This window comes from Dama dama, chromosome 33, assembly GCF_033118175.1.
Source record: "Dama dama isolate Ldn47 chromosome 33, ASM3311817v1, whole genome shotgun sequence".
Taxonomy (NCBI): Eukaryota; Metazoa; Chordata; class Mammalia; order Artiodactyla; family Cervidae; genus Dama; species Dama dama.
The window spans coordinates 21,536,939-21,552,888 of NC_083713.1; the positions used below are offsets into that span (position 1 = coordinate 21,536,939).

General features: G+C 34.2%; 1 protein-coding gene across 1 annotated transcript in view; it reads left to right on the forward strand.

The window, feature by feature from the left end:
* TTN (titin) overlaps window positions 1-15,950 on the forward strand; it is a 275,821-nt gene that overhangs the window by 147,437 nt on the left and 112,434 nt on the right. Inside the window, exons 169-192 of the mRNA XM_061135156.1 lie at window positions 1,682-1,765; window positions 2,070-2,153; window positions 2,264-2,347; window positions 2,431-2,514; window positions 2,648-2,737; window positions 2,867-2,950; window positions 3,077-3,160; window positions 3,298-3,375; window positions 3,768-3,851; window positions 4,314-4,403; window positions 4,679-4,756; window positions 4,963-5,040; window positions 5,259-5,342; window positions 6,335-6,418; window positions 6,654-6,734; window positions 7,217-7,294; window positions 7,736-7,849; window positions 9,324-9,392; window positions 11,269-11,349; window positions 12,243-12,317; window positions 12,890-12,979; window positions 13,416-13,478; window positions 13,813-13,902; window positions 15,627-15,677. Of these exons, the coding sequence (XP_060991139.1) occupies window positions 1,682-1,765; window positions 2,070-2,153; window positions 2,264-2,347; window positions 2,431-2,514; window positions 2,648-2,737; window positions 2,867-2,950; window positions 3,077-3,160; window positions 3,298-3,375; window positions 3,768-3,851; window positions 4,314-4,403; window positions 4,679-4,756; window positions 4,963-5,040; window positions 5,259-5,342; window positions 6,335-6,418; window positions 6,654-6,734; window positions 7,217-7,294; window positions 7,736-7,849; window positions 9,324-9,392; window positions 11,269-11,349; window positions 12,243-12,317; window positions 12,890-12,979; window positions 13,416-13,478; window positions 13,813-13,902; window positions 15,627-15,677 (1,962 nt within the window). The remainder of the gene's footprint in view (window positions 1-1,681; window positions 1,766-2,069; window positions 2,154-2,263; window positions 2,348-2,430; window positions 2,515-2,647; window positions 2,738-2,866; window positions 2,951-3,076; window positions 3,161-3,297; window positions 3,376-3,767; window positions 3,852-4,313; window positions 4,404-4,678; window positions 4,757-4,962; window positions 5,041-5,258; window positions 5,343-6,334; window positions 6,419-6,653; window positions 6,735-7,216; window positions 7,295-7,735; window positions 7,850-9,323; window positions 9,393-11,268; window positions 11,350-12,242; window positions 12,318-12,889; window positions 12,980-13,415; window positions 13,479-13,812; window positions 13,903-15,626; window positions 15,678-15,950) is intronic.

Consider the following 15,950-nt stretch of genomic DNA (forward strand, 5'->3'; position numbering starts at 1 on the left):
GGTACATGTTGGCTTTGAGCTCATTCTGAAGAAGAAATGTGTCTTCAGTTCTTGAGAATAAGTCAAGTCCATTGATCTTCACTAACCTAACCATAAAACTACTAATATCTTTCAAGTGCCTGAAGTTCCCCAAGAAGTTGTCCCAGAAAAGGAAGTTCTCAAGGCACCATCCAAAAAACTGGAAGTCCCACCTGTCTCAGGTACATGTTGACCCAGACAACATTCTGCAGAAGAAATGTCTCTTCAATTTTTAAGAATGATTTTAGTCCATTGATCTTCACTAACCTAACCATAAAACTACTAATATCTTTCAAGTGCCTGAAGTTCCCCAAGAAGTTGTTCCAGAAAAGAAAGTTCCCAAGGCACCATTCAAAAAACCAGAAGTTCCACCTGTCACAGGTACATTTTGGCTCTGAGCTCATTCTGCAGAAGAAATGCCTCTTCAGTTCTTGAGAATGATTCAAGTCCATTGCTCTTCATTAACCTAACCATAAAACTACTAATATCTTTCAAGTGCCTGAAGTTCCCCAAGACGTTGTTCCAGAAAAGAAAGTTCCCAAAGCACCACCCAAAAAACTGGAAATCCCACCAGTTTCAGGTATTTTTCACCCCAGTCCTTTTTCTATAGAAGAAATACCTCCTTAGCTCTTGGAAGTACTTTTTAATTCATTGATCTGTTTAACCTAAGCATAAAACTACTATCTTTTAAGTGCCTGAAGTTCCTCAAGAAATTGTCCCTGAAAAGAAAGCACCAGTGGCACCTGCTAAAAAGCCAGAGGCCCCACCTATTACAGGTATCTGTCATTCACCTTAGATTTAAGAAGATAAAACTCTTCTGCTCTTGAAAATAGTTTGTTCTAGTGGTCACATAACAACTAAACGTAAATTTACTAATATCTTTTAAGTGCCTGAGGCTCCCAAGGAAGTCGTTCCTGAGAAGAAAGTACCTGTAACACCTCCTAAAAAGCCAGAAGTCCCACCTGCTAAAGGTATCTGTCACTGATCTTAGGCTTAAAAGACATAACTCCTCTGCTCTTGAAAATAATTTGTTCCAATGATCTCATAACTCATAAATGTTACCTTACTAATATCTTTTAAGTGCCTGAGGCTCCCAAAGAAGTTGTCCCTGAAAAGAAAGTACCTGTGATGCCTCCTAAAACGCCAGAAGTCCCACCTGTTAAAGGTATTTGTCATGAAACTCAGGCTTTAAAGCACATATCTCTTCTGTTCTTGAAAATATTTGCTCCATTGGTCTCATACTACTAAATGTAATTTTACTAATATCTTTTAAGTGCCTGAGGTGCCAAAAGGAGTTGTCCCTAAAAAGAAAGTACCTGAGACACCTCCTAAAAAGCCAGAAGTCCCACCTGTTACATGGAGCTGTCACTTACCTTAGATTTCAGAAAATAAAACTCTTCTGCTCTCAAAAACATTTTGCTCTAGTGCTCCCACAACTTCTAAATGTAATTTTACTAATATCTTTAAAGTGCCTGAGGCTCCCAAGGAAGTCGTTCCTGAGAAGAAAATACCTGTGACACCTCCTAAAAAGCCAGAAGTCCCACCTGCTAAAGGTATCTGTCACTGATCTTAGGCTTAAAAGACATAACTCCTCTGCTCTTGAAAATAATTTGTTCCAATGATCTCATAACTCATAAATGTTACCTTACTAATATCTTTTAAGTGCCTGAGGCTCCCAAAGAAGTTGTCCCTGAAAAGAAAGTACCTGTGATGCCTCCTAAAAAGCCAGAAGTCCCACCTGTTAAAGGTATTTGTCATGAAACTCAGGCTTTAAAGCACATATCTCTTCTGTTCTTGAAAATATTTGCTCCATTGGTCTCATACTACTAAATGTAATTTTACTAATGTCTTTTAAGTGCCTGAGGTGCCAAAAGGAGTTGTCCCTAAAAAGAAAGTACCTGAGACACCTCCTAAAAAGCCAGAAGTCCCACCTGTTACATGGAGCTGTCACTTACCTTAGATTTCAGAAAATAAAACTCTTCTGCTCTCAAAAACATTTTGCTCTAGTGCTCCCACAACTTCTAAATGTAATTTTACTAATATCTTTAAAGTGCCTGAGGCTCCCAAGGAAGTCGTTCCTGAGAAGAAAATACCTGTGACACCTCCTAAAAAGCCAGAAGTCCCACCTGCTAAAGGTATCTGTCACTGATCTTAGGCTTAAAAGACATAACTCCTCTGCTCTTGAAAATAATTTGTTCCAATGATCTCATAACTCATAAATGTTACCTTACTAATATCTTTTAAGTTCCTGAGGCTCCCAAAGAAGTTGTCCCTGAAAAGAAAGTACCTGTGACGCCTCCTAAAAAGCCAGAAGTCCCACCAGCCAAAGGTAGCCGCCTCCATGTTGCTGTGTTTGACACTGTCTGTCTGTCTTCACTCAGTCTAATCATGAAAATACTAATCTCTTTAAAGTACCAGAGGTGCCAAAGGCAGCCGTGCCAGAAAAGAAGGTGCCTGAAGTTATTCCTCCCAAACCGGAAAGTCCTCCTCCTGCAGGTAATCATGAAACTCTCCAAACTAGTATTTTTAAAAAGAAAAACTCTCTTCTGAGTGCTGTAAAAATCATTTTACAAAATGTTTCATATGCTTAAGTCAGTTCTAGCATTCAAACAAGCTTGTATCTTTAAAGTGCATGAGGAGCCTGAGGAAATAGCCCCAGAGGAGCCTCCAGTTGAAGTCGTAGAAGAGCCAGAGCCTGCTCCTGCTCCTCCTCCAAAAGGTACTGGCCAGCCGCTGTGGGGCCTTAGCCAATCTCTGCCCTTCTTGTCCCCCAGATTTAGGCGTTAGGACTTTTCTCGTTTTTCACTCTTCTTCACCGATTCTAAAACATAAATCATAATATCTTTAGTGATCGTCCCACCTAAGAAACCTGTCCCAGAAAAGAAACCACCTGCTGTTGTTGCCAAGAAACCTGAACCACCACCAGTGAAAGGTATTTCCCACTGCCACTGCTTCCTACAGAAAAATGTCTGTCTCTAAAATGCTATGTTCCACTGCTCAGCTTAACGATTTCCGTATGTCATTGAAATGATGAGCTAAATACTAATATCTTTTTAAGTGCCTGAGGTGCCCAAGGAAGTTGTTCCTGAAAAGAAAGTGCCTCCAGTGGTTCCCAAAACACCGGAAGTCCCGCCTGCTAAAGGTACTTGTAACTGTCTACTGTCTAAGAGAGGTGGCTACAACCTCTAGCTCTTGAAAAGCATTTTGTCCTGTGTAAATGTGATGAATGTTTGTATACAAGTGATTCTTCATAATGTTAAAATACTAATATCTTTAAAGTGCCTGAAGTTCCAAAAGAAGTCGTTCCAGAAAAGAAAGTAGCTGTTCCCAAAAAGCCAGAAGTCCCACCAGCTAAAGGTACATGTCACTAACCAGTAGATAAGCACTCACTCTTGGATTTCGAAAGTCACTTCCAATAGGAAAGCCTTTTGTTTGTCAAACATCTTATATTAACTACAAACCTACTATACTGGATGTTTAGGGTTTTAAATGTTTTTAAATAGCATCATTGATTGAAGAAAAAAAAAGACTGGTATGTCTATTTTAAGTATTGGAAGAGTTTTCTAACATGGTTTTGTTAATCTTAATAGGCTTTGTTTTCTTCCTACTATGTGGATCCAAGAACAGATAACTGACCTCATTGTGAATTTTGTTCTTGGATCTGTCCCTGGGTTATTTGAACTAGATATGGTATAAGTTTCATGTACTTCTCAACTACCCAGAAGTAAAACTAACTCCTATCTTTTAAGTGCCAGAGGTACCAAAGAAACCTGTCTTGGAGGAGAAACCAGCCATCCCTGTTCCTGAGAAAGTAGTCTCTCCTCCTCCAGAAGGTACATGTAATGCTGTTTGTGAGCTTAACCACTTTTGACTGTTTTTAACATAAGCCTTGTTCCTCTTCTAATTGAGTATCTCTTGGTCATTTTCTGTCCTTTAATTATTTGTCTTACTTCGCTATTCTTAATAGGCTCCAATCTTAAATCTATTTGGGGTCCATAGTCAGCAACTACACTGGCCATCATAAACTGTGTTACACAAAGCTTCTCTAATGTACACACAAAGTAGGACAGGTGAACTAATGACTATAAATGACATTAAACACTAAAGGGGTTTTTCAAGCATTCAAAGCAATAGAAACAGAAATCAGTCAAACAAGATGGATTTCATCTTAATACAAGTGATGATATTAATCGAAACAAGGGGAGAAATCAAGATGACTATCTATTGAGTTTCACATTTGTGCATTTTAGAATATTGTTCCACACATTCAATTAAAATTAACTATATCTTTAAAGTTTATGAAGAACCTGTGGAAATTGTTCCTGAAGAGGAAGAGCCAGTTCCTGTTGTAGAAGAGGTGGAACCGGAAGCCCCACCACCAGCAGGTACAAGACAAGATTCACTGAATGGAAGAATATACTATTTGATTTTTTATGTCTATTATTTATCTTGTTTAAGGCAAACATCTCAGTCTTCTATTTCCTTCTTTAACATTTGACCTTATTAGCAAGAACAAAAGTCAGTTGCACACATTAAAGCTTTTGTCCTACAGACACAATGCAACATAGCAAAGAAATAAGTGTGATCTTTTTCATTCATTCATAGCATTAATCTTTTCACTGTAATCATTTGACTCTAAAAGAAATCCTTATCTTTCAAGTGCCTGAAGAGCCCAAGAAGATTGTCCCAGAGAAGAAAGTTCCTGTCATCAAAAAACCAGAACCTCCACCTCCTAAAGGTACTTACAGTAAAATAAATATTTACTTCTTTTTTGTGTGTTGTCAGAAATTTGGCTCCCTTTCCTTGTTTTATATTGTGCTATATTATGTGCTATATTATGAACTGTCATCTGTATGTTACAGTTCTGAGCAGACTTGTCAAATTAATCTGTACATATTGCATCTTGCAATTTTATATTATTAAATGTTACTAATATCTTTAAAGTACCTGCGATGGCAAAGAAAGTTGTCCCAGTGAAGAAAGTCCCAACTATTAAGAAGCCAGAAACACCAGAAATTAAAGGTATTCACATCATCATTGATACAATAATTTTTTTTTTTAAGTATTCTGATATCTTCAAGTGGAATCCAATAAGTTGTCTTCAGTGTTAGGGACAAAAATGTCCTTATTTTGCTTTCTTTAATTTTAATGCTGCTCTGTTAATTATAGGTTCTTTATTATTAACACTTTTTCCAATGTCTTTAAATATTCTTTCTAAAATAAAACTAATATCTTCAAAGTGTCTGAGCTGCCCAAGAGACTTGTTCCAGTAAAGAAGGAACCCGTGCCTGTTACCAAAAAACCAGAAATCCAGCGAGTAAAAGGTATCTACCATGAAGAAAGAAATAATGTATTTCTCTGAATGCTGTCTAAGCATCTTAATAGTAGTTCTTATAACAAAAATATGAAGTATAAGTTTATGCAAGAACAGATTTTACAGAAAAAAAGAGGGAAATAATGAAGGCAAAGAGAAAATAAGACAGACAAACAGGAGAAACCTTGCTTATCCTGAAAGATAAGGCTAGATGTAATGATGCCAGTCACATTTTGGAGTTCTTTGAATGCTAATATAAGGCATGTACTTTAGTCTGTGGGCGATAGGAAGCTTCAGTGGTATATAAATTAACAGGAGTCGAGCTTCAGATAACTGGCAGCAGGTCAAATTCTTAGAAGAGGATAATATTAGGAAAGAAGCATTACAGTTTTTAAGGTCTTCAAAAATTGAGTAAGATCAGTGGTGACAGAAATGGAAAGGATTGGATTTAAGAGAAGTGGAGATTGAGTGGGTGTCTATTCTCAAAGTAATGAGGGAACTAGATGAGCCCAAAATGATTGTATAAGAGTTGAAGCTAGGCCATGAGACTGGTTCACTGAATCCCCAAACTAATATTAGAAAGAAGGCAGTGACTATATCTTTTACATTTCAAGTATGGAATTTGGGAATATGCATCTGGAACTTAGGAAAGAGATCGGGGCCAGAGATGTAGATCCACAAGTCATTACCATGGAAATAAGAGTTGAGAGTGCCGAGTGATTGCTTAAAAAATGTAGATTCAATTTTTAAAATCATCAAAGTTAGACCAGTGGAAAACATCTATATTTAAAGGTACACAGAGGATGAGAAATAAATGAAGAAGGCTGCAAGGACTCATTTATTAAATTAGGATGTCCAAAAGGGTGCCTTGCCTGTAAAGCCATTTCCCCTACAGAGTCTTACAAAATGAAGTACCGTACCCAAGTATTCTTTGCCTGCTCTTTGCAGTATCTTGTACATCTTCTAAATTCTTAATAGTAAACAAAATCAATATCTTTAAAGTGCCTCAAGTTCCCAAGGAAATCATCACAGAAGAGACAGTGTCAGTTCCTATCCCTGAAGAACCAGAAGCTCCACCTGTCCAAGGTACATGGCTGTGCACTAAATCTTGGAAAAATGATAGTCGTCTCATCATCTTGCTTTGGTTATAGATGGATCTTTTGTGTTTATCTGTTGTCTGTCTTATGTAGTAAGGTTATTGGTATTTTGAAATCTTCTGAAGAATATGTTATAGTGTGTAACTAAGTTGATATGTTGAAACTCAGCAGTTGCAGTATTCTACTCTGAATTCAGTCTAAAATAAAATACTATGTTTTTTAAGTTGAAGAGTCGTCTGAAGAAATAATATATGAAGAAAGAGCATCCATAACCATTGGTAGAAAAGTGACTCCCCCTGTTGAAGGTATATATAAATGTATAAATATAAAATTTTTAATTTCTTAAAAACTCCTATTAGAAATACAAAAGTATTTATAGGCTAACATTCCTTCTTGAAATTATATGTAAAAGCATTCTAGCACGTTTGACTTCTTTGTTTTTCAAATCATTATACTTCTTTTGAAGTATAATCTTTTGATTATTCTTGATTGTAGTTATAAATTCCAAAAGATACAGTTTACTGAGGCAAAACTGGAATCGTTGCATTAGATCTTCAAATGATAACCCAACATCAGATTTTAAAAATCATTTCATTTGCCATCAACATACATTAAATAGTAGAAAGCTTGAATATAAGAAAATAGAAATATTAACCTCTTTTTCTATGTAAGTGAATATATATATTTTTGTTTTTGTGACTGTCATCTTTGCATCTGTGAAATTTGTATGAGTCTTGTGAAGAACTTCACATTACAACCTCTTATCCTTTGTCAACATTCTTTAAAGAACGTGAAATTGAAAAGTATGTTAAGCCTGAAGAACCTGAAGAACCTGAACCACAGCCAGAAGAAACACCAGTACAAGGTATTCAGCTAATTGGACTTAAATCTTCATCACCATATTCTTCCTCTTGATATATATGTTTTACGTTCGATATGTACAGTATGTCCTTCTTCACCTGTATGTAAGGTATTCTGTTTTAAATGTGCATCTCAGTCGCCTGTATTCATGTCATTTGTACTATTTATTTCACGTCAGTGTGGCTTATCTGGATGCTTCCTTTGTCATTTTCATTAGTGCTTGTGCCGTACTTGTTATCTATGTACAGTGTTCATATTCTTATGTTTTATGTTGAACTTTTTTATGTTTTATGTTGCATACCAATATTATGTATCCAAAAAAAGCAAACTTCTTACTTAAATATACTTCTTACATAAATATCCTTATGTTTCTCCTGAATATACTGTAAGCCCACACACCAATCGTTGTATTCATATACTAATACTCCTGAAATCCTCTTTTAAGAACCTGAACCTGAAAAGAAGGTTATTGAGAAGCCAAAACTCAAACCAAGGCCCCCAGCTCCGCCTCCTGCTCCCCCTAAAGAAGATGTAAGGGAGAAAATATTCCAGCTTAAAGGTATAAAATGATACTTCCAAAACTTTATTAACCTGCTCCAAACTTCCATCCAAACATCTGAAGTGGTGCTTGCAAGAAATGTATTTTTAAAATGTGTACTTTTGGACGTGATCATGCTGGGGAATTCCATAGAGACGTGTTTTATGCTGCCCTGGGTGCCTGGTCAGGCCATGCTTGCTGCCCGAAATGTCAGAAAGTGCGCCATAGTTAGCTTCATCCTGACCATCTGGATGCAGGGGCTGTCCCGACTAACTTTCTCGGTGCAGGGTGGGGTGAAAGGGTTTTCTGATCTCAAAGTGTGGTTGCTGTGCATATCTTTGGGATCTTGTGCATGTGAAATGTAGAAGAAAACTTAGCTGGATGTTTTTAATATTGCAGTAATGAACTTATACAAAGACCAAAACTTTGTCCTTAAACAATGACATGTGCTTTAAAATATACTATAGGCATTATATTTATGGGCTCCATTAGCTGATGTATTCATATACCATGAAAGGAAGGTATATGAACAACTTATCACTGCTTCCCCACTTTTTTTTTTTTTAACAACTTGATAAAAACCCAACTGTGTTCTGTGGTTGTTCCCCTTGTTAAACTTCCTTTCATTCTCTTTGCATTTAGATTTTTCTTTGAATTCGGTATTCTTGGGCTTCCCTTGTGGCTTAGCTGGTAAAGAATCTGTCTGCCATGCGGGAGACCTGGGTTCGATCCCTGGGTTGGGAAGATCCCCTGGAGAAGGGAAAGGCTACCCACTCCAGTATTCTGGACTAGAGAATGCCATGGACTATAATCCATGGGGTTGCAAAGTGTTGGACATGACTGAATGACTTTCACTTTCACTTTTACTTTGAATTGATGCAATATTATTTAATTCTTAAAATAACATCTTTAAAAGCTGAAAAACTAGCAACATTATATTATTCTCTTTATTTTAACAAAATGTTGTCTTATTTGTGGTGTCATAAGATTTCCCAATCTAAAATAATCTAGATATAATCTTAGGTGAGCACTTTTCCCTTACCTACACATGTACACAAAATCAGTTTTCCATAGGAAGACTTGTTTCTTGCCTCTCTACAACCCTCCTGGCCTGTAGGGAAAGTCTTTGGCATTTTAAATCAGACATAGAAAAAGCAAGCACTTCTTAAAAGGTTACCCATCTGTTGATTGACATTTTATGAAGACACACACTTAAATATGTTTCCCTTCTTGTAAAATCTATATGCAAAGGAAGATTTCTTACCCCTGCAAAGAGCAAAACTTATCTTCTCAGCCAGACTTTAACTTACTACTCAACTTTGGAGTAAAACTTGAATCTGTTTTCATGGTTTGAATGCTTCTTGTATGTTCTTCAGTGGCTGTTCTTGGCTGTTATTAATGCTTTTGGGTATAGACAATAAAGCAGGTATTTAATAATTTGCTTCAGATCAGTCTAAATAAACAAATAATAAAAGTAAGATCATCTTGTTTAAAGCTGTTTCAAAGAAGAAAGTTCCTGAGAAACCTGTGGTTCCAGAAAAAGTGGAGCTTACACCTCTGAAAGGTATTTCAACAGTCTAGAAAATGCTCATATTCAGTATCCCTTTACCTATCTCCTTGCTCTTCCTGGTTTCTACAATGTTCTTCTTTTTCTTCTTCTTTCCTTTTTTTAAAGAAAAATAATAATCAGAGTAGCCTCACTGATTTCTTGTGTTTTTGTAGCTTTTATAGTCCTGATTCATGAGTGTTGCTTTCATTGTCTCTCATCAATTTCATGCATCCATGGATAAATGTTGTTTTCTTTGTCTCATCTACATATGTCTTTTTGCACTTTCCTAAACTAAAAAATAGCAAATTTTACTGGTTAGCTGACATTAATATCAGGACACATCTTAGATTAAAATGCTGAGAGCTAGCAATAGAAAGCTTTGTGATTTCACTTGAACAACAATATTTTAGCCAGTGTTATAAGCACCAAAAAATAAGTCCTGTTTTCCTTCTATACTATTAATATGATTCATAGGGATTTCCTTGTGGCTTTCCTATCACTCTCTTCTCAGGGACTCCAAAACATTCTTTTGGGTGTACAGATCTCATGTTGTAGGGAAGTTTCATTAACACTGCAGGTCATTTTTTCAAAATGTTATTTCTCTTTAAACAGTATTTTTCCCTATCTAAGCTTGGACTAAAAAGAAAAATAAATGAATCATAAAGGTTTATAAAACATCTACTGAAAATAAAATTGTTAATTTTTCCAGTGAGCATAGTAGGGAACAGTGTTCTATTTAAGTAATTAACACATCCAGACTCATAAATTGAATCTATTCCTGATTCACTCTGGGAATTTGGAAAAATCACCCATCTGAATATATATTTCCTCAGTTATAAAACAGAGATTACAAATTAGTGTTGCTGTGGATGTTAGCTGTGGATGCAGAGGATGTAATAATCCTCTACAAAGCCACTCAAACATTAAATGACATGTAATGACATATTAATATATAATGACTTTAAAAATAACTACAGTGGTGTGTTCTACACCTGAGTCTCATATGTAAGACCTTAAAAATGAAGTAATAATATGGAAAAACAGATGCAAAGATACATTTTCACTATATTCATTAGATAAGTAAAGGATATTACTGATGGAAATTAAATGCATAGGCATCTCTCCAGCTTGATCAATGAAAATGGTTTACATTACAAATATTGGTAACTAAAATAATTATCATGGATAAAAGCATTTAATATTTGTGAAATTTTACATAAAATACTTGACAGAAAAAATATTTTAAATGAAATATTTACATATTTGCTCTGTATGTTTAAAATTTCAAGTAAGAGTTAAGCACATTTATCTTTGTCACATAAAACAAAAGTTATTTAATAAATTACAAATGTCTTATTTAAAACACCAAATGTGAAGTTTTATAGAAATATCTAAAAATTCAGATTGTTTAAGTGTTTCTCCTTTCCCCAAATCAAGTTCATAATCCATATTATTTGGCTTTCTTCTCTCATTAGTGGAGAAGATTTGAATAATGTCACTCACGCCTGCTATAATTAATGGTCAGGGGGATATCAATGTAGATTTGGACAATCTACAATTGCATATTGGGGCAAAGATGATGTCCAGAACCTTGTATTGAATGAAAAAATGCATAAAGTCAATATAGAATAACATCTCCTACACCCTTTTAAGATGAATGAATATATTTGCCTGAAGTTAATGCAATTGAATTTCATCCCAAGGTGATATAGATCTATGCAGAGCAAAACAACTTGAAGTGTGTTCTTGCTTTTAAATTCTGTGATATTTATATGCAACAAGAATTATTACTTATGCATCATGGTTAAACAGTTTTGAAAGAGACAGTTTCTTGTTGAAATTTACTTTTTATATGAATTCACTTCAAAATTTAAAATCATATTCTTTTAAGTGGCTGGAGGTGAAAAGAAAGTTCGCAAATTACTTCCTGAACCTAAACCTCAACCAAAGGAAGAAGTTGTTCTCAAAAGCGGTATAGTATTTTTCAAACCTTGTATCAGCTTCAAATAACAAAAAAGAACTTGAAAGCTTACAAAATATTTCTGTTCCTTGGTTTTCTCTTAACTAGATTCCTAATTTATCAAAATTAATTTCTAGTTGCATTGAAAATTAAATATGATCACTTCCATATCTTTTTAAAAAGACAGAAATTTTGTGAGCATTCAGAGTATCTTGAAATTTACATTAAAAGACATGACTAAATTGATAATATTCTAAACTAATAACAATGACTATAACTGCCATTTTCATAATCAAATTATGTAGTAAAATACACTAAGCCTATTAAATACTCTAAATTACACCAAATGATTTAAGCCTAAACTCAAAATTCAGTTTTAAAGTGTGACACAGGATTACCACAACTAATAGATAACATTTTCTAAAACCTGAACATTTCTTTCTACTAATGTTAAAGAATTAGAAACAAGATATTTGAATGAAGAATCAAATTCTGACATTTCCTCCATATAGAATTACTTATTTCTTGGCTACATTTCTTTGGCCATCTCTATTTCTGTTAACTTTGTACTTATTTAAATTCTTCTTTTCTCATTAAATTATAACATTGAATTGTTAGAATTTTTTGCTCTTCAGATTATTCATTTTGTGTTTGGATATTTCTGCCATGGATTTGTCTCTGAACAGACTATCTATATAAAGTGACTCTGAGTGCTATTTTAATTACCTTAACAACACTTGATCTTTTTTTTTTAAGGCATTTTTAGGGTAAAAGCCAGTTTCCTGGTGCACTTGATTGCATGCTTTTCACTTTGCTTGCTTTGTACATTATTTGCATTCATTAAGCTTATTCAACATCTTCATTCGTTTGTCTTGGTTTACATATAAACCTTTTTGTCTTTTAAGTTCTAAGAAAGAGACCTGAAGAAGAAGAACCTAAAGTAGAACCTAAAAAAGTAGAAAAAATTAAAAAACCTGCAGGTAGGAATCCCAGTAAAAATTTGTGAAAATATCTTTTAACAAAATTGAGATTTAACAAAAGGTTTATCTTGTAAACATAAATGGAGTTAAATATAAATGTAGCTTCATATTTCATCTGTCTATGTTTTCCATTGTCTTTCTGCTTAAACATTTTTATAGTATTAATAGTTCTCAAATCCATTCATGCATTTCCATGCACTTCATCATCATTATTATTATTATTTGTGAAGTAATCAAGTTGGCTGAAAAATAACTTCATGGGAAGGTGTCAGAAATGTTTCATAAAATTTGGGGCTTTTAGTGGGCTGATTTTTATCTATTCTCAAAGAGTGTATTTGCTATAGCTCACTAATGGGGTTGGGAGGCAAGTAGGTGAAATAAGAGAAAGAAAAATAAATTGAAGCAGAGTCAAGAAGAGAAAACAGAAATTAACTGATAGAATATAAGGGTTCTCTTTCTAAAGTCAACAACAGAGCTTTAGAAAATAGTTTGGCCTAATTATTTCAGATTAGCTGATTTCTAAGGATTCATATCCTAAAATAACACTAGAAAATCATCCTATTATCTTAAAGTGCCAGAACCACCTCCAAAAGCTGTGGAAGAGGTTGAAGCACCTCCAGCAGTTACCAAAAAGGAAAGGAAAATTCCAGAACCAACAAAAGGTACAGACTTCCAATTGTCTCTAAAAATACAAATATGAATCAATTAAAATATCATTACACTGGCATTAAGATTTGAACACATGACTTCTCCTCATCTCCTTCAGCTTAATTTTCTTTACAATTCACTCTCACGTGCGGTTGCCTCATGCCCACCCATTTGTTTAGTAAATTACCAAGTTTTAAAAACTAAGAAAATTGTATTTATGGGCAGTGAGATGAATAATAACATTAGAATCAGTAAAACTGACTTGCTGTATTTTCTAAGTACTTTGTTTAAGTGAAAGAATAAACTTGGATCAAGTATTTGACTTGGTAACTGTTTGTGTATAAATTCTAGTATATTCCAAGATACATGAAACCTGTCCAATTTTGGTTTGACTTTGTGAAAAACTTCAAAAACACTGTGATAACCTGTTATTACTGTGAATTGTTTTAGTGCCTGAAATTAAGCCAGCAATACCTCTCCCTCCCCCTGAACCAAAGCCAAAGCCTGAACCAGGTAAGCAAGCTTATCCTCAATATCAACAGCATATACCTTCATGTTTCACACAAACAATGTATAGTTAATAAGAAAAAAGGAGTAAAAGTGTGCATGCATCAAATGATTTCTAATGTCCCAATGTCTTAGATTATACTGTTGTATTTTATTTAATATAATTTCACATATTTTCAAATATATTATTATATTGTATATAGATTTTATTATAGTTAGAATATATTGTTCTTTGAAAAAACAATTTATTAGATTTTAAAATTCATCAGGGAAGGCAAATAGGCCAATGGGTTTCAGGAAGTGACAAAGGATACATTAATGCACTGAACATCTTTTGCAGAAGTGAAAATCATCAAACCACCTCCCGTGGAGCCCCCACCAGCTCCCATCGCGGCCCCAGTGACGGTACCAGTGGTTGGAAAGAAAGCAGGTAATTATTCTGTTGTTTTCTTTTTGCTTGTTTGTCTTGGTGGCTTAATGAAAACTTCATTAAAAATCAAGCTTTCTTTTTGTTGAAACACAGTGTCATTTCAATTGTGGGAGATTATAAATTCATGATTAAATTTTCTTTATCTGCTACCCTGTACCAACCTACTTTCTCATCCATGGGTGCATATTGTGTTTTGATTGAAATGTGTATTTCTGCAAAGCATCGTTTATTTATATGCTTTTGAGATTAACTAATGAATATGTTCAAATATAGACACTCTCTAAGGACATACATTATAGGAATCCCATGGAGATTCAAATTTCCCATGTGCCCTGTAAAAATCTTTTCTCACTTTTTAAAAAGACTGCATTTTGGGATAAAGAAAAAGTTCTGGAAATGGATAGTGTTCATGGTTGCGTAATATTGTGAAGTATTTAATGCAACTGAATTTTACACCTAAAAATGGTTAAACTGGTCAGTTTTATGTTAGGTATATTTTACCACAATGAAAAGAAAAAAAAAAAGGACTGCATATTTCTGCCTTTAAATCTATATAAGAATTTAGATCAATAATAATTTTCTTAAATGTACTAACTCAGTGTTATAGTTATCTTAGGTACAAACTTTAAATGCGTTTTAATGGAACTATTAATCACTTAGGTGATAATCTCAAAACCAAAATGATTTGACATGTATAGATCATTGATAAACACGTGTCCTAACTATTTGATCTTTGGCTACTTCCTTCATTTCTTTAAATTTTAATTTCCTAATCTATAAAATCAGAATATTTAATAACTCTGCCTATTAAAACTATTATGAGGATTGATTATATGCAAAACTTTTAGCACAGTGCTTGGTACATAGCAAGAAATATTTGGATTTTTATTATGTTTAATAACAGACAGTATACTGTGTTCTTTCATCTATGGTTTAATTTTAATATTATATAACATATGTTGTCACTGATATGGTTTGGGCATTATTCTTTTAAACTTTTATGATTTTTATGTGATACTTTTATTAGTTCAGAAAAAGACAAGAACTACCATTGAGATAATTAAGCATATGTAAAAGTACAGCTTTTCTCATATCTCCAGAGTCTGACACTAAAGAACTGGTTCTACAATTTATACTGCCCCATATTAATTGAATTAAACTCTTAAGTGTGGGAACTGTCTTGGTTTTGCCTTAATTCATTGTCTAATTAAGGGAAATCTTCAAAGAATTTGTACATTTGTAGTACACAGACCCTTTCTTTTTCTGTAGTCTTCCCTGGATTTATTTGCCCAGCTTAATAAAGAAAGGCTTTTGGTAACTTCTGGCTTATTTCCCTTTTGCCTACATTGATTCCTTGTTGACAAAAAAAGGTATTTCCTTGACTCACGAAACCAGCACACACATTAACATACAAAATATTTTACACAGCTATGCAAAACTCTTCCGCACAAGGTAAGAGTAAGCCTTCCAGAAATGGGAGAATTACTTGCTGAAGGGAATTTTTTAATCCTAGAAACCTTGGCAATTTAGCTTGGTCACAACATTCAGAATATGCCTTGCTGGAAATATCCAGATATTCTCAGTAAAAGTCACATAAATAAACCCAATTTTTCTTCATGCATTCATGTTTAGAATAAAGAGCATGATTCAGCCCACATGGTTTACTACCAAGCATGAAATAAGTCTGAAAATTGTTTAAATGCTGGGTTTTATTTTTATTTCAGAAGCCAAAGCACCGAAGGAGGAGGCTGCCAAGCCAAAAGGTCCCATCAAAGGTAAGATTCATTTCCCCGTACCTGAGTTGTAAAACCTTTCACTCTTTGGAAACTTTACATTCAAGGGCAGTTTTCTGTTCAAGGGGGAAGATTTCAAAATGTATATCCATCTTTATGATTTCTAATTGATTCTGCAAAAACTAGTGTGTCTTTTGATATCACAATGAATACACCTCTAATATTACTCAAGTGGATAATACAGATGTAACATATACACTTTAGGATAATGAACCCTACAAGTTCCAAGTTTCATTCTTCATATACATGATATTT